The sequence below is a fragment of the Mobula birostris genome, chromosome 3 (assembly GCF_030028105.1).
Source record: "Mobula birostris isolate sMobBir1 chromosome 3, sMobBir1.hap1, whole genome shotgun sequence".
Classification (NCBI taxonomy): domain Eukaryota; kingdom Metazoa; phylum Chordata; class Chondrichthyes; order Myliobatiformes; family Myliobatidae; genus Mobula; species Mobula birostris.
The window spans coordinates 145,287,712-145,305,949 of record NC_092372.1 but is presented as its reverse complement, the minus strand read 5'-3'; the positions used below and the strand labels follow the sequence as shown (position 1 = coordinate 145,305,949).

At 40.6% G+C, this 18,238-nt stretch overlaps 1 protein-coding gene across 2 annotated transcripts in view; it reads left to right on the top strand.

Annotated features, from left to right (window-relative positions):
* Nucleotides 1-18,238, top strand: part of glcci1a (glucocorticoid induced 1a) — a 238,014-nt gene that overhangs the window by 139,641 nt on the left and 80,135 nt on the right. For both annotated transcript variants that reach the window (XM_072253399.1, XM_072253398.1), the window contains one exon: nt 4,783-4,899. In XM_072253399.1, the coding sequence (XP_072109500.1) occupies nt 4,783-4,899 (117 nt within the window). The remainder of the gene's footprint in view (nt 1-4,782; nt 4,900-18,238) is intronic.

Here is an 18,238-nt window from a genome sequence, read left to right as displayed (position 1 = left end):
CATTTCGGGCTGAGACCCTTCGTCAGGACTAACTGAAAGAAGATTCTTACTCTTAAGTAAGAGTTAGTAAAAAACTGCTGCGTCCAACAACTCTTACGTGTGTTGCTTGAAATTCCAGCATCTACAGATTTCCTCGTGTTTGCGTTTTTAACTAATAGCAGGTAGAGATGCAGGTCCAAATGGCTCCCTCTGCAGTAAACTAAAACAGTTCTAATGTTGATGAATACAAAGTGAAATGTATTTGACTTTGAATTATAATGTGGTGAGCAGTGAGAGTCTCTGAGCTCACAGTGGATACTGATCACTAAACTAGCCCTTGAAATGGAGAAAAGTCAAGCAAGGGGTCAGAGATGGACCATTTGAAATTGAAAGCTGGCTGGAAATTAGCAACAGAAGTGAGGAAACATAAGTGTTCTGCATGACATCAGGACGCAGCACCAGTCAGGCTTCCTATCCTGAAAGACCTCTGTTCCAATCTCACAGTTTCTCTGTCTTCACCATCTTGTTCTAATAGCAAAATCTCCCAAACCAGAATTTCAAACATCTCTTCTTGCTTGATAATTGTGCTTTCCTTACCACCATGACTGACAGGCTCCTCAACAGTGTAAGTTCATTTCATGCACTTCTGCTGTTAATTTCTCCACTTCTTCATACAGCAAGGAGAAGATTCTATTTGTTTTCATCTTCTACCTCTGCAAACTCAGTGCTTAACAGTTCATTCTTTGTAATTTTGGGTGCCCAATGCATCTTTCCTCCCCTTTTGCTTCAGGCATTCTAAAAGTACTGTTCTGACGCTCTGGTCCTTTTGCCTTTCCACCAACACCACTGCTCTTCTCACAGCACCTTCCCATCCAACTGCAGAAGGTGCAACATCAGCCCCTTTTACTTTCTGTCTTTCTGCATACAGGCACCAATTTTCTCCAAATGATGCAACAATTTAGTTCCAGTTTATTGTACTGCATTTGGTGTGCAGGATGTGGTCACCAGTGCTTAGGAGAAAGCACACATATTGTATGATTTTTCTCTCATCTTAGGAACTTCCATTTGGTTCCCCCTTTTAGGCTTGCCGCAGACATCAACTTGGTTATTCATTGGCATTGACTGTTTTTTTTTCAACTTTCTCCACTGCTATTTGAGTCATTAAATCCATCTTCCCCTCTATTTTACCACAGCTCTTCCCTTTAGTTCTTACTGCACCTCCCCGCAGTTTAAAACATTTAAAATCTGGCCTTTATTTTTAGGATATTGGCCTGAAACTCTAGTTGTTTTCCTCTCTCTTCACACATGCTACCTGATCTGCTGAGTAATTAAAGCAAATTCCATTTTTATTTAAAAGTTACCTTATTTTATTTTGAACATAATTCATCTACTGTACCTTTTTGTATAAACTAATTATACAGTCTACAATCGTCAGTTATTTCCACATCCAAGTAAGGCCTGCACATCAGGGAATTGCATTCTTTACGCGTAATGAACTGTTTAGTGGGTGTTCAGTGTTCTATCAGAAGTCTAAACAAAAAAAGACAGTCTGACTATTGTAGGAACTGAGTACGTGAGCTAAGGCAAGGCTTAATGGTAAACCAATAAACATTGATCCACAAATGCCCTTACTGTTAATTCAGTCACCAGGGATCTTCCAGACAACAACTTCAGACAGGACATAGTATGATCAGGGACATAGTAACTGAAGTGCTCTAGTCTTTACTGTCTGAAATCAATGCAAATTTCATCACATTGTTTGTGGAATTCTTGAAGTATTCAAACAGACCCTTCATAATTTGGGAGTCTCAGAAAAAAGGGCCTTCACTCAGCTACCTAAAGCTGTGAAGGAAATTTATAAAAGGTTATGGTCGAAGCGAAAAGATGGTTCAATAAACTGTTTTGATCCTGATTATTGTAAATGGGTAGGAAGTCTTCCCTTCTGGGCTCAGAACATTGCTGAAGATCTCATAGGAGGAATTAGCTTAAGTAGTTGATGTCCAGTAAACCTGGTACTTAGCAACTGAAGATTCTAAAATTAGCAAAATTGGCTGGCAATAGTATTGACCAATTTATTGGAGTTCTTTGCAGATGTAGCATGTGTTAAGAATAAAAGAATATCAGTTGATACACTATAACTGGATTTCAAGAAGGCATTTTAATGAAGCACACATCAAAAGTTGTTGCAAAAATAAAAGCTCATGATGTATGAGATCACTTGTTGGATTGTAGATTGGTTGGTTAACAGAATACAAAAAGTGGGTATAAATTGTCTGATAAAATGTAATAGTGAGTGATTGCCATAGGGTTTGATGCTGAGACCTCAATCTTTTACAGGTTTCAGTATGTTAACAATGTGGAGAAATGCACCTGTGGTGTATTGCTCAATTCACTTATGATGTAAGTTAGTTGTGAAGATACACAAAGAGACCACAAAGGGATATAGCTAGGTGTGAATGGGCAAACTTCTGGTGAATAGAGCATAATAATGGAAAAAGTAATAAAGAATCAGATTATTCATAAGTTTCCTTGCATGCACTTGGGATTTGGGCAATGCGATAATACAGCTAGTGGAGGGGTTTCTCACTGAGCCAGCGACCCAGATTGAGTTCAGACATCTGTATGGAGATGGTGACTGCATCCTCCAGTATCCTGCTAAATTGCAAAGATGTGCAGGTTGGTAGGTTAATTGGTTATTGTAACTCACATAGGCACAGGGTAGAATCCGAGAGGGAATTTGACAAAGTAAAATGGTGTAGGTGGGTGGTTGGTAGTCAGTTTGGATTCGATGGACTGGATGGCCTGTTTCTGTTCTGTATCTCTCTCTGTGACACTGAATCTGTGGCATCCAGATGAGTCCATTCAGGTAAGTGGGATAATTCTACTAAAGAGAGGGTTCTGATCCATTCTGGTCAAATCGGGTATCTGCCTAATAGAGGCTTATACCCAGTTTATAGAGACGAGTACAGGTGTCCCCCGCTTTTCGAACGTTCGCTTTATGAAACCTCACTGTTACGAAAGACCTACATTAGTACCCTGTTTTCGCTAACAGAAGGTGTTTTTACTGTTACGAAAAAATCAGTGCGCGAAAAAATTAGCGCGCGAAAAAAATCAGCGCACGATAAAAGGCAGCGCGCCGCACGCCCCGAGCAGCCGCTCTGCCCCGGATTTGGAACTGCATTCTCGCCGGCATTGCTTAAACATGTGCCTGTGAGCAGCCGTTTGCAAGATGAGTTCTAAGGTATCAGAAAAGCCTGAAAGAGCTCGTAAGGGTGTTACACTTACCGTAAAACTAGACATAATTAAGCATTTTGATCGTGGTGAACGAAGTAAGGACAAAGTGAGTTTGGCTTGTGGAAGTTGACGGAGATGATGTTGAAGAGGTTTTGGCATCCCATGACCAAGAACTGATAGATGAAAAGCTGATGCAATTGGAAGAGGAAAGGGTAACAATCGAAACCGAATGAGTAATGATAAAGTACGACTTTAATTTTTAAAGGGTACGTAGGTTTAGGGGATATTTGCAGGGTGGTTTGAGTCCTTACAAAAACACGTGAGGCTCAGCAGTCAAGCGAGCCTGCCACAACAGACGATGAACCTTGGCCTTCGACATCGAGGCGGGCAGTCATAGGAGAAGATGACCTTTCTGCCCTGATCGACGATGAGATGACACCCCAGTGTCCCACCACCCTAACCCCCAGGCCGCGGACGGATACTAATTCGCAGAGAATGCAGCAGTAGCTGGGAGGCACACAGCACATCTTTAAGAAAAAAGCCAAAATAAGCATGATAATTAATTAGGTGCTGCCTAATAAGTAATTGTCAGCCCAGATCAGAAGCGATGCAATTGGCAATCGGCTCTGATCTGGGCCGACAATTACGTGTCGGGCGGCACCTAATTAATTAGCTTGTTTATTTCGGCTCTTTTCTGAAAGATGTGCTGTGTGTCTCCCAGCTACTGCTGGACCCCTGCGTGCTTCGCGGCAATGTATCGGGTCGCTGCCCGGAGGCTGGGGGCCACTGCACCACCCAAACTCCGACAAGTCGAATACACCATCATCAGTGTGCTCCGCGCTTTCCCAATTCCAGTAAGTGATACTACACTGTACATACATTATTTCTTCTTTATATCGGCTGTGTATTTTTACATGTTATTTGGTATGATTTGGCAGCTTCATAGCTTAAAGGTTACTGGAGAGCACTTGCGCCTTGTTTTTGCTGACGGCGCTTGTGTGAGATTTTCGCTACGGAAAACAGTTCAGGCAATGATTGTGGAAAAGTATTTCTACTTCATATAAGCTGTGTATTTATCATATCATTCCTGCTTTTACTATATGTTACTGTTATTTTAGGTTTTATGTGTTATTTGGCATGATTTGGTAGGTTATTTCTGGGTCTGTGAACGCTCACAAAATTTTCCCATATAAGTAAATGGTAAAATTGCTTCTTCACTTTACGACATTCTGGCTTACGAACCATTTCATAGGAACGCTCTACCTTCGGATGGCGGGGGAAACCTGTATGTCCATGGGGTCAGTGATTTCATCCAAATAAATATCATCATATACAACCCTGAGATTCACTTCCTTTTTGGCATACTCAATAAATCCAGAATAGAATAATAACCATAATAGAATCAATGAAAGACCACTCCAACTTGGGTGCTCAACCAGTGTGCGAAAGAGAATAATCTTCCTCCTGTATGGTCTGTGCTCTCCACATTTTATCTTATTGTCGATATTTGTGATAATGGAGTATTTTCAGAGATTTTTATTTTGTGCTTTCTCTTTGTATTCTTTACAGCAGATTGCCAAACTGAGGCATCAGCTCCAGCGCAGTAAACAAAGCAGCCGGCACAATAAGGACAAGGAACGTCAGTCTCCACTCCACGGCAATCACACTGCTATCAATCAGTCTCAGGTAAGCTGTATGTAGACAAAAATAGATGCAATTGATTGCATTCTTCTTTTGTTTGTGCAGTTGCTTCATGAGACAACGTCTGTACCCGTTGGCGTGTTTTGTGTACAGCAACTTGTTCAAATGAAGGGATGTTCAAAACAAAATATGTTATAAACTCATCATAGATTAATCAGCAGCTTGTTGAATCCTGTGTTAATCTGTAGAGTGGGAGTTATCAGCAATTTTGATGAATAGTTCTGACAATACTGTTCAACAGATCTTTTCCTTTCAGACACTATGCACTTACACCAATTTTTATTTTGGATTTGTTGTATTAACAGTCTTATTTTTCACACTCACAACTAGTTATCCTGGGGATGCCACACCTGAATGGTTCTTTATATTTGCTATTAACTATGATGTAGATTATGCATTTTTAAAGGTGAAGGTAAGATCAATATGAGTACTGAGTGCTTAAGCACTAAATATATTTGCCTTTCAATTTCAAAGCCATTTTGGTCAGAGCAAAGCAATAGGGTTGAAGACCCATGCCCTCTTCCCAGAAGAAAATGGACAAACTCTTATTCACCTGTTCCTCCAAAAATGAAAATTGTGCATTGTAGGCTATAATTGTTAGTGGGAAAGGATCTGTCACAAGAGCAATGACCAGCTGAGAAATGACTACTTCTTCGAATGTTTTAGATGTTTTGAAGCCAATGAAAAGAGAGGTGTCTTCTCCTCAGAGCACAATAAACTGATCCACTGTGTCAGAAGTAGTTTCTGAAATGGTGTTTCAATGTGGCATCGTAGAACATTGAAGCACATTGGCTTGGAATATTTTTCTGTCTTTTAAGAGAGTATCATTAGCCTAGGGCTATGTTTGAATATTAATGGATTTAAGTACTGGTTTGGGAAACACATTTTGATATTATGTCATGTTTATGATTCAGATGGTGGTTCATTCTGAGTTATTAGTTTTGTGAATTGTGTCTGCAGAATATTCACATGGACAGCTTAGTACCATTTAATTGACCACAAAAGCCAATACTTATGCAGATTTAAATGATCCATGTATCAACTGGAATTTCTTTTCTATGAACTTACTGATAATTCTGAAGACATGCATGACAACAAAAATTGTTGCTTAAGTTTTAAATAAGTTGAGTGAAAAAAATTGTTGGGAAATCCATTATTGTTGAAGATTAATTACTATTAAATTATGTATTGAAATGTGATCTGTTTGGTACACAAGCACTAAAGGTATACCATTCAAGTTAGATATTTAAATATTGTAGGTTAAAGCCTTTGACTGTTTGGCTTTCTTTAGTAAAAGTATGCCATTCCATGGTTGCTTTTAAGATGAAATGCTGCTGTATTTTTAGTGCCAATGTGTAGATTAAGATTTGTTTCTAAGCAATATACTTCATTGTCATTTAGCTCTTATGCAGTGTGAATTATCTCTGTGATTAATTAGATATAAGCTTAATTAGATGTTTCTCTGGATTGATTTTCTATATTACGATGGAGTACCCTAATACTAGACTGAAGCAGGAACTAGCAAACCTATAACTGGCAGCATTCACCTGGTGAAACATAGTTCAACAGTTTGGTGGCAGGATCGTGAAACAGAATTTGTTCTAATATCACTGGTATATGTCGGGAAATTTGTTGTTTTGCAGAGGATGGGAATGGTAAGTTCTCGGTCCAATGCAGGGGAGTGGAGTTCCACATAAATGAATATAATTGTTTTAACTCCAACAAAAGCTAGTGAAATATTAATAGGATTTAAGTACTGGTTTGGGAAATAAGTTTTGATGTAATGTTCAAGAAGGTTGTGATTCACATGGTGGTGCATTCTGAGTTGCCGGTTTTGTGAACTTTGTCTGCAGCATATTCACATGAATAATGTGAATCCACTTTATTAGGATGGGCCACGCATTAGATTACTCAATATTGTTCTTTATACTTAATGCATATTGTTACTACCAACACCGAGTAGCAATTGTTGGTCTGTTATTTAAGAAAGGAAATGGGGATAATCATGTGCTATAAAGAGAGATTAGACAGAACTGGCCTGTTTCTTTCAGAGCTGTGGAGGCTGAAGAGAGACCTGATGGAAGTGTATAAAATTATGAGTGTCATAGATGGCAATGATAGACAATTGGTATTTTTTCTTCAGGGTCTAAATGTCTAATATTAGAGGACATGCATTTAATGTGGTGAGAGAGTTCAAAGGTGATGTGTGGAGCAAGTTTTTTTTTACACAGAGATTTTGGGAATGTCTGAAATGCACCACCAGGAGTGTTAGTAGAGGTAAATATAACAGATGTTTAAGGCTGTGCAAAGAATAGAGAGATGTAAGCAATATCTAGGCAAAAAGGATTAGTGTAGATAGGCATTTAGCTACCAGTTCAATAGTTCAGCACCACATCATGGGCTATGGGAACTGGTCATGTGCTGTACTAGTCTATGTTACGTGTACGATGTTCTATGTGTCTCTTCAAGATGTGTGTAGAAAATGATGTAGTGTTTGCCCATTTTAGGTAGTATGCGTTTACTAGCAGAAGAGCATAAGGTGAAGTGAAAAAAGCAGAAGTTTAAAAACCACACGGTTGTTCGTTAACTATGAAGCATTAATTGCATCAATATTAGCACATTTCAGTCATGACTAATTGAAATATATCAACATATGTAAGTTTTGCTATTGAGTTTAAGGCCTGTTGTACTGAAAGAGAAAGATAATAATCTAGGACTCTGTTCTTAAACGAAGGCATTATTGTGTTGTAGATGTTCAGTATGACAGTAAGTTAGAACACACATTTTCAGCATTATTGTGTTGTAGATGTTCAGTATGACAGTAAGTTAGAACACTCATTTTCAGCATTATTGTGTTGTAGATGTTCAGAATGACAGTAAGTTAGAACACTCACTTTCAGCTTTAAGACTTGGGTTCATCTCAGTTAGGCATATAGAAACTGATGAACACTTGTCCTCTTTTAATGATTTATTTGTTCAACCAGTATAACCAACAGCACAAAATTGCACTAACTGACTGCTCATGAGAAGCTGGTTGATATGGTATAGAGATATCACCCTGCTGTAGTAATGGGATTTCTGTGATAAACCTTTTGTGGGAGTGCTTAACACAAATTTTGACACAGGTAGGGATGGAAAACGTGCTGTATTTCATCATTATTTTTACACTGACACAACTTCTTTTCAGGTAAACGATAAATAATAGAAAGAAATAAAAACAGGAAACTTAGATTCAGACTTCCTTTGTTTATGAAAGGTTTCAATAATGTAGTAAACCTCAAAAATGCAGTTTACAATTGCAGATAAAGATTTGTCCCTAACTTACTGAAGAAACCTTTCTCTCTGGGAACAGGTACTCCTTTTCATGACACAGAAAAATTAGTTTAATCTCCCACAAACTTCCTACTTATAAAGTGCATATTTGGTCACCAGAATAAATATAGCTATAGTTGTAAAAGCTGGAGGGTTTGGAAATTAATCACATTTTGAGAGGAAAGCACAATAGAATTTATTGAAATTGTTAATTCAGTCCAACTTATGTGCAAATGGATACAATCCCTAGTAGATTCCAGTGTTATCTTACTTTTGCTCTACTCTACAAATTCTTTATTTAAGTGTTGACTGAACTTTTTTGGTGAGCTAAGGTTCTGGTTGGCTTTATTCATATCAAAATTATAGGAAGCGAACATCTGAAAAATAAGTTGCAGATGCTGGAATCATAATGCAAAAATAGAAAATTCTGGAATGCAGAACTGCAAAAGGTTCTCCACACTGAAATATTGACTCAGTTTCTGTTCCCACAGAGGTGGCCTAACTCGCTGAAATTTCCAACATTTATTGCTTAAATTTTTAGAAACCATAAAGAAATTAATGAAATCCAGTGGCTTTAGAAAGTTGCAGAATAGTTATAAGACTGTGTACCCAGGCTCATTATTATTCTCCACGTATGTCTTCTATAAATTCCAAATACATTGTATGCTTGCTTACAATGCTATTAATACGTTTTCAAATAATTATCTTACTTCCTTCAGGAAGAATGTTTGCCTCGCTTCTTCAGCGACATTTGCTAAAGTGCATTCCAAGTTGTAATGCCAACTCTGCAGTTTAAATCCTGTCCTTTACATACATTAAGATCACACCACATTGCTGTGACGACTATAATTTCCAGGCTGTGGTTTCGCTTGCCTCTGCATAGGCCTAATCTGTCCACTCGGTGAACATGGAAACTCCCTTGTAATTCTTCAAGGAGAAGAGGAGAAGTTCTTGCATCCTACACAATATTATTTTGCAAACCGATAACAAAAGCAGTTGATTGTTGGGATCTTGTGTTGAACAGTCTGGCCGTAAGTCTTTTACAGGAGTGATACTGGTTCAGTTGTGAAGGAGCCTGGGAAACACTGATGGCAAAAAGTAGCAAATTTCATTTGAAAGTTGTTTTATGTTCCTTTTAATTTTGCTAAATAATCATTTAGAATTTTAAAGATTTCTGAAATATTCTCCCTTTAACTTCTTAGTTGTCCTTATGAAAGGCCTAACCTTAGGTTGTTTGTAATAATTGTGGTTGTACAGAAAGGTTTCCACACCACAGTAAATAAACATCATCTGGTACTGTTCCTTTCACAACTCTGTGTACCTCTTGCTAAATGAAAAGAAGTGAATAAGCATAGTTTAAATCTTCAAAATGATAGTTTTTGAAATTTCACTGTGCCGTTCAAAAATAATGAGTTTCAATCCTGGAGCTTTTGTTCAAACTCGCAATCAATTCAATTTAAACTTGATCAGTTGCATTCCACAGATTAGATTTCTGTTGCCCTGCCACAACAAGAAATGTGCATATCTTCAGTGGAAAACAAGCCCAAGATTTATTTTCAAGACCGAAGTCATTTAAATCTTTAGTTTTCTAATTATTGTAGTTCTTTGTAATTTACAGTCTTGTAAGAGTATACATTGGCAGGAGGGCCAGGGGTCTATACACTGCAGAATTTCTCCCTGTATCTTTTAAAAGTAGTTTTGTTGGGTGAATACTTATTATGCTACTTTTAGTTATCCAGGATTATTTAATGAAACAATGCTTTGCATCTCCTTGAACTTTTAATGTAATTTATAGAAAGGGAGTTGTTAAATTTCACAAGATGCTTTCGTGAAGGGAAGTTAGCTACCTGTTTCAGCATGCCTCAACCAGCAATCTCCATCCGTTTGCCTGTGTAACGCTCTGGAAGGTTTCACTGCTAATATAATGGCCTCTCTGTAATGTTTCACTGCTAAGGTAATGGCTTCTCTGTAGCAGCAATGTTTGGGTTATGAGGAAAGATAATGGGGCCTTTGGAATGTATGTTAGCCAATGAGAAGCATGTTGTTCTTTCTTGTGGGTCTGGGAGCAGGGATTTTGCAGTCTTTCATCGGCAAGAAATGAAGAGAGAAGACGTGAGTGGAGAGAGTTGGTAGACCACCGGATGGACTGGACTCAGAGTGAGGGTCTGACGGTCAGCAACACTCAGAGGAGGTCAATGGGGGTCAAATGCTCCAATGTGCATTTTAGACTGTTTTGTTAAAATGGGCCCCTTTTTCTTTACTAACCCTATAGTTGGATTAAGATTTATTAAGTTCATTCATTTAATTGGATATGGTATACTGTCTGATTTTTTGTGGTTTGGATTTGTAACCGGGCAACACATCGCACAGCATCCATACAAACGAGATTTCTCAGATTGGCTGGGCCAGAGGCTGTCTTATCCTAGACAAACGTATGCTGGCCGAACCTCAGGGTTGCATGTGGTTCTGTGCTGATTACTAGATATTGAAGACTCAAGTTATTCAGCAGCTATAACCATCTCAATAAATGCGTGCTTGGTTCACAACAAAGAATGTTGGTTAAAAGGAACAGGGTAGTTTATCTTCTGACCTGTTTTGAGAATGATGTAAACTCTCGGAATTTGAAGCTGTAGATACTGGAATAGTTGAACAGTGTACAATCCTGTGATTTTAGTCACAGGTAGAATATTGAAGTTAGGGAGAATTATGGAATCAGTAATGATTAGTTTGAATAATACGCTGCATTTCAGGGTCAGTGCTAAAGGAATGGTGTCCGCTATTTTGTAACAAAGCTGTCCAAGAGCCTTTCATAGATTCCAGAGTGCAAATTTCTATTTTTCCTCCAATGGGACTTTGGAATCAGTTGCTATTTATAGAGGATCTATGACAGGCAGCAAACAGGTTGATTAGAGAGTAAAGCAGGAGCAAAAAACTAGTGAATAGAGTTCACATTGAATTGTAGTTCACAAGGCAAAATATAAATGGAGCAAAGGGAGGAATTTAAACAGAAAGTGTCAGATATTTGTTCTGAAAGTGCTTTTCTCTTTGGATCCTGTTATCCAAATACATCAGAGTTGCAGCCTATGGTAGAGTGGGGCCTCCCTGGTGGTAGCTTCTAGATTTCTCCAATCCCAACCAAGGTACGCTCTCACTGCAGCCTTTGTAACATTGCTGCCAACTCCCATCACAAGCTGTTTGTGATCTTGATGTTCCATTCACCTCCTCCACCTCAGAGTGACGAAGACAATGCTTGCATCAACCATTGGAACATAAGGACATGGGAAGGAGAAGCAGGTGGAAGCCATTTGGTCCATTAAGTCTGTTCCAACATTTGATAGGATTATGGGTGGCCTTTAACATTGGTACTACTTTCCTGCACTAATGAAATACGATGAATTCCTTGTCTTGAATGTGCCCTGTGCCTGAGCTTCCATAGCCCTTCTGCTTAGAGAATTACAGAGATTCTCTACCACCTACATCTGTCCTGAAAAGCTGACATCATAGTCTGAGACAGAGACCCCTGGTTTTAGACATCAGGGTTATATTCATGAAGAATGTAATCCCAATCTGCGTAGTTTCTCCTTGTGAATAAACCCGCCATTGCACAAATCAGTTTGGTGAACCTTCATGGTACTCCCTCTGTGGCAAATGCCCCTTCAGTAGATCAGGTCAACACATACAGGTGGTGTCACAGTATCACCAAGTCTGTATGTAACTGAGAACAATGCCTTTCCTTTTATCCAAATCTACTTGCATTCAAGGCTAAGACGCTGTTACCTTTCCTAAATGCTTGCTGATCCTGATTGTTAGCTTTCAATGGTTTGTGTACAAAACCAGGTCTCTTTGAATACCTTTAAATCTCGTGCTTTTTTAGAACACTTCTTCTTTCTCTTTTCTTTATCAAAGTGAATGACCTTTTATTTAAGCAACACACACAAAATGTTGGAGGAACTCAGCAGTCAGCATCTATGGAAAAGAGTACAGTCGACATTTCGGGCCGAATCCCTTCATCAGGACTGGAGGAAAGAGATGGAGTCATCGTTAGAAGGTGGTAAAGTGGGGGGGGGGGGCGGTGGGGTGAGGAAGGAAGAAACACAGTTGATAGGTGAAACCAGGAGAGAGGGAGGATTGAAGTAAAGAGCTGGGAAGTTGATTGGTGAAAAAGTGACAGAGCTGGAGAAGGGGGAATCTGATAGTAGAGAACAGAAGGCCATGGAAGAAAGAAAAGGGGGAGGAGCACCAGAGGAAGGTAATGGGCAGGAAAGGAGATGAGGTGGGAGAGGGAAAGGGGATGGGGAATGGGGCAGGGGCATCACCGGAAGTTCGAGAAATTGATGCTCATGCCATCAGGTTGGAGGCTACCCAGATGGAGTACAAGGTGTTGCTCCTTCATCCCAGACAGAGTACAAGGTGTTGCTCCTTTCATATCTCCACATCATCCCTGCCTATTCATTTACCCTGTTTATATCTGTGTGTAGCCTCTCAGCATCCTTTTTATAGCTATCACTGCCTTCTAGCTTTGTTTATTCAGCAAGATTCAATATCTTGGATTACTGGAGTTTCAGGTACGTTCATATTAATTAGTCTAGAGTCTGAGCTTAGAGCGTACCTTGGTTGGGATTGAGAGCACTGGAACATGGATGAGTTTGTGACTGGAGCACAAGATGGCAGCATGCATGGTTATAGCGGCCTCTCCAACTCCAATCCGTGGAGAAATTTCTTGTCCTGTTTGTCTTTACTATTATCGAAATAGTAAAGAGCTATGCTAATGATCAAGAGCACTAAAGCCTGCAAGTCTACCTCTCTAGTGGGCGAGCTAATGAAGGTGATGTGCAGCTACAGCTTAACACATGGAGCGGGCCCTCGCTCCAGGCCACAGTCTACTACAGTTTCTTGGGGAAGCAGATGTCGGAAGTGGTGCACAAGGGTGCAGATGTAACGCAGTAAGTGTGAAGGATTTGAGCTAGATTTAAAGTGGATCCCTGCTGGCCTGCAGTCCTGACGATTCTGCTCACTAATGTCCAATCACTAGAAAATAAGCTGGATGACCTGCAACTATGTTTGAACCAGCAAGATGTGAGGACTGCTATACACTCATTCTGACAGAAACATGGCTCATGGACACCACTCCAGGCTCGGCCATCCAACTAGATGGCCAAATATCCTTTTGGGCAAACAGAAATGCTGCAATCCACAGAGGAAGTCTATGTGTGTCTATGTCAATAAGGACTGGTGTATGAATGCCTTGGTAGTATCAGCTAACCACTCACTGCAGACAGAGTTTTTAATGGTGAAGTGCAGGCCCTTCTACTTAATTAGATTAGATTATGAGAACACTCAGTCCTCTTCTATTGTCATTTAGAAATGCATATATGCATTAAGAAATGATACAATGTTTCTTCGGAGTGATATCATAGAAAACGGGACAAACCAAAGACTAACACTGACAGAACCACATAATTATAACATATGGTTACAGCAGTGCAAAGCAATACCATAATTTGATGAAGAACAAACCATGGGCACAGTAAATAAAGTCTCAAAAGTCCCCGAGTCGATCGACTCCCGAGTCCCCGATAGCAGGTGGCAAAAGGGAGAAACTCCCTGCCATAAACCATCAACTTGCCGATGCCTTGGAAGCAGCCGACCACAGCCAACACTGAGTCATCCATCCAAAAACTTTGAGCTTCCAACCAGCTTCTCCGATACAGCCTCCCGAGCGCCATCCTCTGCCGGGCGCCTTCGACCTCGCCCTGGCCACTGAAACACACAAAGCCGAGGATTTCAAGGCCTTCTGCTGAGGGAGTTTACTGTCATTGTGATTGTTGCTGTTTTTCAGTGGTGCAGTGCTCGCCGGAGCGCATCAGAGCGTGTCCAGATCATCTTTAAGAAAAAAGCCGAAATAATCAAGCTAATTAATTAGGTACTGCCCAGGGTGATTTGAGTATCTCAGAAACTGCTGATCTCCTGGGATTTTTACGCACAACAGACTGGACTTTACAAAGAATGGTGCCAAAAACAAAAAACATCCATTGACTATCCCTTTGAAAGACTCCAAAAGATTAATCAGAAATGACCTCCCATGCAAGTGATGGTCGATCTAGTCCCTCAGAATTCCTTCCAATAGCTTCCCTACAGCTGATCTCAATTCCCTCGCCTGTCTCTACTACCCTTGGACAATGGAACAACCTTAGCCACTTTCCTGTCTTCTGGAACTTGGCCAGTAGTTAACAATGAAGCAAGTATCTCTACGGGAACCACTGCAAATTCTTCCTCAGCCTCCCATAAGGTCTGGGAGTACACTTGGTCAAGCTCTGGGGTTTGCCCATTTTGATGTGCTTCAAGACCTCACTATTTATTACCATCATTTCTTAGGCATCTATAATATTTTCCTTAGTAAACATCAAGGAGAAATAAACATTCGAATCTCAACCATCTCCTGCAGCTCCACACATAGGCAGCCCTGATGGTCTTTAAGAGGATCTAGACACCTCCTTTTCATCTTTTTACTGTTAATATAAATGAAAAACCTCTTGGAAATATCTTTAACTTTGCCTGCCAAATATATCTTGTGTCCTCTTGATTTTCCTCTTAATCATGGCCTTAAAATTTTATATTCATTAAGGAATATTCGTACGCATCTACCTAAATGTGATGTATAATTCCTTCTTTTTCCTTACCAGAACTTCTGTCTCTTGCTAGCTAGGGTTCCCTGAACTTTGTATGTTTAGCCTTCACTCTAACATGAACATGCTGCCCCCGGACTCTAGGTATGACCCATTTAAGAGCTTCCCACTTTCCAACTCTTCTCTGCCTTTAAATACAGTTATCTTGTTGACCTCAGCTAGATATATTTATTTATTTAGAGATACAGCACAGTAACAGGCCCTTCTGGCTCAACGAGCCCACACCGCCCAATTATACCCCTTGTAACCAATTAGCCTACTAACCCGCTGGTCTTTGGAATGTGGAAGGAAGTCCGTGTGGTCGTGGGGAGGACATACGAACTCCCGATAGGCGGTGGCGGGGATTGAACCCGGGTTGCTGGCACTGTAATAGCGTTACGCTGACTGCTGCACTACCCTGCCGATCTTCAAGTCAAGTCACTTTTTATTGTCATTTCGACCATAACTGCTGGTACAGTACACAGTAAAAACGAGACTTTTTCAGGATCATGGTGCTACATGAAACAATACAAAAGCTACACTGAACTACGTAAGACAACACAAAAACTACACTAGACTACAGGCCTAACCAGGACTGCATAAAGTGCACAAAACAGTGCAGGCATTACAATAAATAATAAACAAGTCAATAGGCACAGTAGAGGGCAGTAGGATGGTGTCAGTCCAGGCTCTGGGTATTGAGGAGTCTGATGGCTTAGGGGAAGAAACTGTTACATAGTCTGGTCGTGAGAGCCCGAATGCTTCGGTGTCTTTTGCCAGATGGCAGGAGGGACAAGAGTTTGTATGAGGGGTGCTTGGGGTCCTTCATAATGCTGTTTGCTTTGCGGGTCCAGCATGTGGTGTAAATGTCTGTAATGGTGGGAAGAGAGACCCTGATGATCTTCTCAGCTGACCTCACTTTCCGCTGCAGGGTCTTATGATCCGAGATGGTGCAATTTCCAAACCAGGCAGTGATGCAGCTGCTCAGGATGCTCTCAATACAACCTCTGTAGAATGTGGTGAGGATGGGGGGGGGATGTGGGAGATGGACTTTTCTCAGCCTTCACAGAAAGTAGAGATGCTGCTGGGCCTTCTTTGCTGTGGAACTGGTTTTGAGGGACCAGGTGAGATTCTCCACCAGGTGAACACCAAGAAATTTGGTGCTCTTAACGATCACTACGGAGGAGTTGTCGATGTTCAGCAGAGAGTGGTCACTCTGCATCCTCCTGAAGTCAACAACCATCTCTTTTGTTCTGTTCACTTTCAGAGACAGGTTGTTGGCTCTGCACCAGTCCGTTAGCTGCTGCACCTCCTCTCTGTATGCTGACTCATCGTTCTTGCTGATGAGACCCACCATGGTCCTGCTGATTATCTTCAAAGCGGTCTGTGCTCCAGTTCAGGAATCCAACTGTTCTATCTTCTATCTTCTGCTTCTATCTTTTTCCTGTTAACCATTTAAAAACTAATAGAATGTTGCCCGGCTGGGGAAACTGCTCCCCAATTTGATGACACAGGACAACAAAGATTTTGCTTCCTGATTACTTTCGAGTGTACCTTATGGACTTTGGGCTGCTGATCATGAAAATTACCATGACGCACCATTTTTTTGTTATTGCCTATGTTTGTTATTTGAATTCATAATTCAAGTCAATTAAAATGTTGCCCACAATGTAAGCTGAGAAATTTTTTATCTTGTCCAGGCATGCTTAAACAGGGTGGATGCTGCATGACAGGACAGGTTTTAGAAAGGGTATAAAAGCATCATGCATACACTGTTCTATGTGTTGTGTTTACATGTATATCAGTTTGCAATCACATTGATGTGCATGCTCTATGTGCATAGCATATTGTGTGTATTCATTAATATAAAGTAATTGTACTTTCAGGAGTATTTATGATAGCAAAATATCTCGCCAGTGTTGCAGCAGCTGTGATACTTTCTGTTTTATTTGTGGCAAGTATACAATTAAATCTCAAAGACAGAGCAAAACTCCTCTTATTAAGAAAGCCTATGAGCTCTACCTTGGTGTAAAATCGGCAACCAAGAGAAAGATTGGGCTCCTCACAGCTTGTTGCATTCCCATTTAGTCTTCTTCCCTGCAAATCGTGGGCTGCCAGTGATGAGCTTGGTGAAAGGGTTCACCAGGACAATGCAGTCATGGATAAATGGTATCAGAGCAACTGGAATCCATCAATGCTGGCTGATTATTGTTGGACACTTAAGCCAGAAGCCGCAGACACTGAGTACAAATGAAAATCATCAACAAAACATTTTTAGTGTTGTTGAACTGTTGCAAAGCATCAGCATCATTATGTAATTAAACACATCATAGTCAATAAAAGTTAATTTCTTGTTTCTCTAAATTCATACATCATACAAGTGTTCAGCCTTGCATGGCCTATCATAACCACAGAACATTTCTGAGGAAGCGACACTTTAGATAAAATTTGTTGTCCAGTGTTAACGTGGCCCACTCTCGTTCCCTAAGAAAAGATCCTGTATTGCTCCTTCACAGATTGGGTCTTCCAGTATATATTGCACGGGCAAAGTGCCTTGGACACTGCACATTTCTGCCTCATACAGGCCCTTTGAACTAGGGGTGGCCAGTTGGAAGCTGGGAAATTTGAAATTCCTATTATTCTCATGGTGATGTGCAATTTCTCAAAACATCTGCTTCTCAAGTTTCCACTGACTATTGGGGTGGGGGGGGGGTGGTTCTGCCAAAGTGACCATCGCCTTCTTATTGTAAGTTCTACCCATATGCTTTGTTAGATGATTTCCAGGAATATTCTCTCTAGGCACTGCTGCAATGTCCTCCTGTATCAAAGTGGCATCACCCCCTCCATTTCTACTTGTTCCGCTGTCACGCCTAAAGCATTCGTGTCCTGGAGCTTTGAGCTGCCTTCTCTCAGCCACGTTTCTGTTATGGCCACAATATTCCATCCATATCTTCATTCTGTCCACCCTGCATGTTAAGCTACATTCATTGAAATAGTTGTAATTTAAAGCAGTGCTCCTATATCCTTTCACTGTAAACATGACTGTCTTGACTGCTAGGGTTACACTGTTTGGTTGCTGCATGTACTTTGATCTTCCCATTGATTTTGTTTCCTTGAATCCCACCCTATGGCAATCTAGTTGAAACTCTTCCTTTGGGGGCAAAAGCAAATTTTCCCACTAGGATATCGCGCCCCCTCCCCCCCCCCCCCCCCGTGGAACCTGCTCCTATTGTACAGGTCACCCCTGTCCCAGCAAAAATCCCAATGATCCATGAAACTGAGCCTCTGCTCCCTGCATCAGCACTTCAGCCACAAATTTATCTGGCCTATCTTTCTATCCTGGACAT